General features: G+C 42.8%; 1 protein-coding gene across 1 annotated transcript; it reads left to right on the top strand.

Annotated features, from left to right (window-relative positions):
* The first annotated feature begins 283 nt into the window (after positions 1–283).
* On the top strand, positions 284–6,839 carry LOC102299246 (dermatan sulfate epimerase like). The gene has a single exon (XM_005922581.2). The coding sequence runs from the start codon at positions 1,324–1,326 to the stop codon at positions 4,978–4,980; it is 3,657 nt and encodes a 1,218-aa protein (XP_005922643.1). The 5' UTR covers positions 284–1,323; the 3' UTR covers positions 4,981–6,839.
* The last annotated feature ends 1,012 nt before the right edge of the window (positions 6,840–7,851 follow it).

Below are 7,851 nucleotides of genomic sequence, written 5' to 3'. Positions count from 1 at the left end.
CTACATTTCACTGTGTGTTATACTTGTATAACTATGCATGTGACAAATAATAAACCTTGAACCTTAAATGACACAATAAAAGAGTCGTGCAGATCACATTAAAGAGATACTAAAACGTGTTTTATCACCTGCTGCTGCCCTAATGTTAGGTAGAAACTTAACATCGCTCAGGAATACGAAACTAAATAATAATGGAGTGAATGTTAAGCCTCCCCACACTCTGTGAGAGATGAGATGAGATCGGGCTTCTGAAGTCACGGCTCCCTCTACAGTTTGTACAGTGGAAATTTTTCCATCCAGTGCAGGAAAACAATCAAACTGACTGTGCTGAACAGTCGGGAGGACACAACGGAGACGCGTCCGGGGATACACACATAATACACAGGCTCAGTTGTGTGCGTCTCAAACGCCAGCGGGAACACCAATATTCCCACAGATACGGCAGATTTCCACGTGGATTTTTTTTCCATTCGGCGGGCTGATTCGCTGTTTTCTGCGGACAATCGGGGGAAAATGTCTCATTCTTTGAATACTTGAGGAGTGACGACAACTTTCCTCCTTTCGGACTTCACCCGCACTAATAGCAGAAGATAAAGCGCGAGGAGAGGAGAGGACTGCTTTTCAACAATGCAAACAGATCAATTACCCGATCAGGATTTGCAAAATTAAGGATTTGGCGTCTCTGCAGCGGAGGTACCAAGCAATGTTTGCAGCGGAGATGCGTTGTTTGCTGAGGTTCATGTCCGTGGATGTTGCGGCTCGGTCGGGCTGCACACGGAGCCTTTGGGTGGCTGTGATTGGACCGGACACAGACTGGGGCTGACTGATGTTTGTCCGAGAGGAAATGTTTTGGGGAGGAGATCAATATGAGTTACTGGCAAAGGGGGAGACGCCAGTCGTCGCGAGTACCCATATTACTATGAAGACGAACGGCACCATGCAGGCATAAGGATTTTTTTCTTGTATTTTAATTCAAAAACATAGGAAAAAGATCTTCTTACCATCAGAGATTTATTTATATTTATTTATGATGTGTTTTGCTGCCTTTGCAAACTGTTGCAAACATTGTTGCACTTGGATTTGGATAGTGCTTGCTTCTGCACGAAAGTTTTTTTTTTAATCCTTGTTCTTGACTATCATGCCCAGGAATTTGATATTGCATCATATTATCTTTTACAATAAAAACGCCATGGACTTGTGCATCCCTAATATTTAAACGTAATATGGACTTTCACTCTGAAAACTTATTTTTTCCGGGACATTGCAACACTTTTACTGGAGAAAACTGTCAGCTAATTACTTTTTAAAATCCTGTAGTGTAAAATGTGCTCGCAAACACCTGGAAAAATGGCTGGCAGCTGGGTTGTATATTCAGCTTTTTTACTACCATTGTTCGCAGTGGGCACAGCTTTCTCGGGGGTCTTCAACACCACAGACAGAGACGTTTTCACAGATGACTTGCTGCAGGTCAAGCTCACACAAGACAGAGCGAGTGAGCACTGGAAGCTCCAGTCTGCTGACTCCCATCCCAACCTATATTTTAACCAAGTGGATGTGTTACACTTGAGGCAAAGGTCCTCTACCACCCACAGTCACATATTTAAAGTCATCAGAGCTGCTGTGCTCACTATGTTGTCTAATGTTCCCTTTTACTTGCCCCCTGTGAAACATGAGGAGTTTACAAGCAAGTGGAATGAGATTTATGGGAACAACCTGCCTCCCCTGGCTCTCTACTGCCTGTTGTGCCCAGAGGATTCTGCTGCTCTGCAGTTTCTTATCAAGTTTATGGATAGGATGGCCGAATATTCAGACTGGAAGGTGACCAGTGCACCGAACGATGAGGTGCCCATGGCGCACTCTCTCACTGGGTTTGCTACTGCTTATGACTTTATTTACTCCTACCTGGATCAGCATAGAAAGGATTTATACCTCAAGAAAATTCGCGCTGAGACGGTGGAGCTGTATGAGCTCTCTAAGTACAGAGGATGGGGCAAACAGTATCTCCAAAATCATCAAACCACCAACATATTAGCCATCCTCACAGGTGCAATAGTGGTGGGGTCACATGACGACCCAGAGTCAATGATCTGGAAACAAGTGGCAGTTAACTATATGGAGAAAACAATGTTTCTTTTGAATCACGTTGTTGATGGCTCCCTGGATGAGGGAGTAGCCTACGGAAGCTACACAGCCAAGTCTATCAGCCAGTATGTGTTCTTAGCTCAGCGTCATTTCAACATAGACAACATGCAGAACAACTGGCTGCGGGGCCACTTTTGGTTTTATTATGCCACGCTGTTGCCGGGCTTTCAGAGAACAGTCGGCATTGCGGATTCAAACTACAACTGGTTTTATGGTCCAGAGAGCCAGCTTGTTTTCCTCGACACGTTCATCATGAAGAATGGAACGGGCAACTGGCTGGCTCAACAGATTAGAAAGCATCGGCCGAAGGACGGCCCCATGGGGCAGTCATCTGCCCAGCGCTGGGCTACACTTCACACAGAATACATCTGGTACAACTCCCACCTCACGCCGCAGCCTCCCCACGATTTTGGCAAAGCTAAAATGCATATTTTCTCAAACTGGGGTGTGGTTACATACGGAGCAGGGCTTCCCAATGGCCAGAGTAATACTTTTGTCTCCTTTAAGTCTGGCAGCCTGGGTGGCCGTGCAGTCTATGACATTGTCCATGACAAGCCTTACTCCTGGGTGGATGGCTGGAACAGCTTTAACCCTGGTCATGAGCACCCAGACCAGAACTCTTTTACTTTTGCTCCTAATGGGCAAGTATTTGTGTCTGAAGCACTTTATGGTCCAAAGTACAGCTACCTTAACAATGTTTTAGTGTTCAGTCCATCTCCTACCAGCCAGTGTAACAATCCATGGGAGGGTCAGTTGGGGGAGTGCGCTAAGTGGCTGCGCTGGACCGATGAAGGGGTGGGTGACGCTAGAGGTGAGGTGATTGCCGCTTCGTCACACAAGGATACGATGTTTGTGAGTGGGGAAGCCGCGCTGGCTTATTCACCTGCCATGAGACTAAAGAGTGTATTCAGAGCTTTGGTTCTGCTCAACTCGCAGACTTTGCTAGTCCTTGACCATGTAGAAAAATGGGGTGATTCACCTATAAAGTCACTCAGTGCTTTTTTCCACAATCTCGACATTGACTTTAAATACGTTCCTTTCAGATTCATGGACAGATATAACGGCGCGATGATGGATGTGTGGGATGCTCATTATAAAATGTTCTGGTTTGACACTCAGGGCCACAGCCCTGAAACACGGATACAGGAAGCAGAGCAGGCGGCTGAGTTTAAAAAGAGGTGGACGCAGTATATAAACGTTACTTTCCAAATGACAGGCCCGGTCAGCAGAGTGGCTTACGTGCTGCACGGACCGTATGTCAAAGTGTCCAACTGTAGATTTATAGATAACAGCAAAAATGGAGTGAGGCTTTCTTTAATCATTAATAACACAGAGAAGATTGTGTCCATTGCTACAAACTATAAAGACATTGGGGCAAGGTTGAGTTATTTGGGATTTGGAGGTCACAGTAAAGTTGAGGATAGATATCAAATCACCCGATACGGCCTTGGGACACAAATCCTCCCTAAACAAATCAGCAGTGATAATCAGCTGTTTGACTTTGGTTTCACAGTCAATGTAATAGCGGGGGTCGTTCTCTGTGTGGCTATAGGATTTTTGACCATGCAGAGAAAGTTTTATGTTTGCTTCAGCAGGCTGATGCGTTACGCACTCCTCACCGTGCTCATTCTGTGGATAGCCGAGCTGCTGTTTGTCTCTAACAGCTGCGATCAGCTTCTCTGTGGGGTAAAATGGAAAGGTGCGGGTGCCAAAAGCGAAGTAAACAAACAAATAAGATTGTACGAGCAGCACCGGCTCCCCCTTCCCACTGTTGTCATAACGACCCTTCCCGGATCGGGATCGGAAATACTCAAGCACCTTTTTTACAATAGCTCAGACTTTGTTTATATAAGGGTCCCCACCGAGCATGTGGACATTCCTGAGACAGAGTTTGAGTTTGACACCCTGGTCGATGCCTGTGAATGGTCAAGGTCAGACGCCGTGAACGCACGGTTTAAGATTATCCAAGGCTGGCTGCATTCGCTAGTGCATAACACAAAGCTGCACTTGCAAAATATTCAGCTCGTAGAGGGCAGCAGGGTCAAGCAGACCCAGAGAGTCAGCGTCCCCAGGGACAGAAAGAAAAGATCCAGGAAGAGAGAACCAGCATCTGACCTGAAGGGCAAACTGAGGGCTAGTCTGGACAGAGATGCAGAGTATGTAAGGGAAATGAGAAGGCATGTTGCAGAGTACCCTAACGCCCGGGTGGTAATCAACATGCAGAGTGGAAGCTGGACACTCAAACTACCTTTCATTCAGGAGGTAGTGGGACTTTCCTTGAGGACAATATACTTGGTGAGAGACCCGAGAGCATGGATTTATCTCATGGTTTATAACAGCAAACCCAGCCTATACTCCCTTAAAAACATCCCACAGCACCTTTCCTTGATATTCAAGGAGGATGCTGTCAGGGATGGGTGCTCAGCTGTTGCGCCAGAGTTTAAAATGATCCAGAGGCTACTGTCCCGTTATGAGACAAATCCTGTTTTGATTCTGGCTCATTTGTGGCTGGCACACACCGCAGCCGCTCTGAGGGTCAGCGAGAGCCTTCCCGAGGAGTCCTTTCTCCGAGTGAGGTTTGAGGATGTGGTCAACTTCCCCCAGGAGACGGCAGAGACAATACACACATTTCTGGGGGTGCCTGTGTCACCCACAGCTCTCAATCAACTTATATTCACCACCTCTACGAACCTGTACAATCTAATGTATGAAGGAGACATCTCACCAGCCAACATTAACATATGGAGACAGAAAATGTCTCGAAAGGACGTTCGACTGATAGAGGATGTGTGTGGAAGTGTGATGAAGAGGCTGGGTTACACTAGGTTCGCCAGTTAACCGCTGCTGGTCAGCTGATATTGAGCTGTCTTTGTTTACTGTAGCTGCCAGTCACAGCCAGCTCTGTAATGTATTCTTTTTTCTTTTTCTTTTTGCACTGAGCTGAAATTTCTAAAAAAGCAAAAAAAAAAACAATGTTAAAAGTTGAAGAAAAACTGTGCTGTCTCTCCGTCTGTCTTCAAGCTTTCTCCCTCAGTTGTATTTGTTTGGGTGTGTGTACAGTATTGTATCGACTACAGCGACAGCTGTTTGTGAGGGAGGAATACTTTGCATTGGAACAGGTGGAAGGGAGCTCATTTTATTGTTCTTCTCCCTCTAAGCAGCCCTCTACAGTTACTTGTAGCGCTCTTTTTATCGACTGAAACTTTAGACCTGTCTTGTCTTACATACTGATGAATATCACTGAATTTCAACATAAATTTTATGTTACTACCCAACAACCGTGGTGTGAGGAAAAAATGCTTTGTGCAAAATTCAAAGCTCTGGTTATTTGATTTTTTTTCTTTTTTTGGGAAGTGGCAGTACATTTATTGGTTTGGAACAGATATGTTATGAAGCTCATTAATAAGTTTTGAAGTTGTAGGAGACAGCTAATTTGGGCTGTCATTTTCCTGTCTGAACTGTTGAATGCTGTTTCCCTTTAAAACTGTATAAAAATGCTGCATTGTAAGGGGTTGAAAATGGAGAACAAGAAGATGACTGGTGTTTTTTTTTTAAACTCAAGTGATAGATTGTATTTTTGTTGTACGAAGGATTTTAGTTAGAAACTCAAAGATGTCACAGCAGTTTAGCACTTTCACAAAATCTGATTGTATGTGGGATCCAGTGCATTTTCCAGGGCTAACTTTACTGTATCCGCTTAATTATTATGGAAGCATAAAATCTCTGAAGATATATAAAATATGTGTAGAAGAAAGAAAGTAAAGTATTTATGAGTTCTAAAGATATATATCCCAAAGGATCAGGAATGAATACCATTATTGTAACTCCCTTTAGCATTTATTGAATTAGATCTGAGGGATGTGCTTAATAGGGATCAAACTGGTAAAAAAAAGAAACTGTCAGCCTTGACACATTTCTAGTCAAAGCAATTTCCAAAGCACCCCCCTCAGCTAGTTATATTAATCTGCAAGATGCCATAGCAGAGGCTTACTGTGTTTTATTGCTGTGATATATTCACTATAAAGGCCTGAAGGAAAAGCAAACAACACGTGTTTCTATTTCCAGTTGCAGTCACTCAGATAGCCAATCATATTTTAGGTTTTTGTCTTTAAAGAGTCCAGTGAGCCTTGCACTGAACACAGATGAATATGAAGTATAGGTAAAAAAAAAAAAAAATAAAAAAATCAGAGACCATTTCTACTCTGTGATGTTATGCTCCTTGGCCTGGGTAAAAAAAAAAAATGCTACTCAGTAACCTTTGATGCTGTCTTGCTTAGACATTTCTGTACTGTAAATGGATCACATGTAACATGCAGATGGTGCACTCGTTTCTAAACTCGCCATCGCATCTGTACACAGAATACTCAGTGTTCATTTGGAAATATCCATCTTTCCTTGGCTAGAAGCAGTCCTGTTTGTTTTTTTCTCTATGAACACTGAAACCCTTGACTGGCTGGAAAACCCGTTTGATGTTCGTGGTCTTTGAATGTGTAGACTTGGCAGACATGCTTTCACTTTGGTGTTGCAATCCTGTTACCAACTCTGTTTTGTATTTGCTTGTGGGGATATGGTTCCTTGCTTCTGTGGCCTTGAATTACAATCATTTCTTTTTTGACAGTTTTCTTTTTCCGGGATCTGGAGCAGAAAGAGAAATTAATGTAACGAAAAGAATAAATTCATAAATATATTGACAACCAGTCTTTGTTTAGGTGTAGTGTATTATTTTCCACAATGGCATAGGCCATGTGATTATAATGCGTTTGTCCTCATTAGCTGCTTTTATACTCATGTTAAACTAGCTATTATCCTTCGCTACAAAAGACAGAACATAAATTTTAATTTGTACGTGCTCTCTTTCCGTATGATTACGGCTAACCTGCTAGTAATGTGTCTGTTTACGCAGATGCTTGCGCTGCCACATTTTTGCACTAGCACAATCTCCATTTTATTAGACACAGATGACAGAAGCCTAATTGCTTATATGGGTGATGTGCATGACAAGGAGGAACCAACAATTAAAAACATGTCAGGAAGTTCTAATGCCATGCTCTGACTGAAACTCCCTTAACAGGAGCAGGCTTCGAAAGAGCACATGCTGTGTCTTATGTCTCAGAATGGTGAGTCAGTCATTTCATTACTCATTTGTTCTTGATCCCTCCTGTAACACTAATGCTTGGCAGGGTCCTCTGTGCCTAATGCATCCACGCAGAGGCACATTATTCACAGAAAAACCTCAGGCAAATGCTTTGGAAGGTTTCTACAAGTCTGGACCTGCAGTCTCTGCTTGTAAAGTAGTTCCATTCGTTCTGAATGCAGGAGTAATCTTCCCCCTGTATGCATACGTGCTTAATAATTATTCAGGCTTCACAGAGAGCTGGGACATAACTAATAACTTCATTTCTTTTTTTAACCAGACAATTACTGGTGTCATTTAAAGAGAAGACAAGAGAATGATGCAAAACTAAACTCTACCTCTCTGACAAAAACAATGATTAAACCCAAATTTATAGAAATGATTATAAACCTTTGCAGCATAAACTATGTTTTTCCTCCGTTTGCTTTCCTTGGAATAATAGTATTTTTACAGAGCCTGTATACTGCTCAATTTGTGTGTTTATTTTTATTAACTTATGCATTAATCCAGAAAATAAGTCTTAATATTTATTAATATGTACAGTTAGTAACTACTAAATGTAATCAATTGGAACT

The sequence above is a fragment of the Haplochromis burtoni genome, unplaced genomic scaffold (assembly GCF_018398535.1).
Source record: "Haplochromis burtoni strain Fernald_Lab_line unplaced genomic scaffold, NCSU_Asbu1 Contig_58, whole genome shotgun sequence".
Taxonomy (NCBI): Eukaryota; Metazoa; Chordata; class Actinopteri; order Cichliformes; family Cichlidae; genus Haplochromis; species Haplochromis burtoni.
This window is presented reverse-complemented; position numbering and strand designations above follow the sequence as displayed.

What these genes read in the sequence shown, in the direction of transcription:
- LOC102299246 (XM_005922581.2), top strand. Translation starts at nt 1,324, where the DNA reads ATGTGCTCGCAAACACCTGGAAAAATGGCTGGCAGCTGGGTTGTATAT.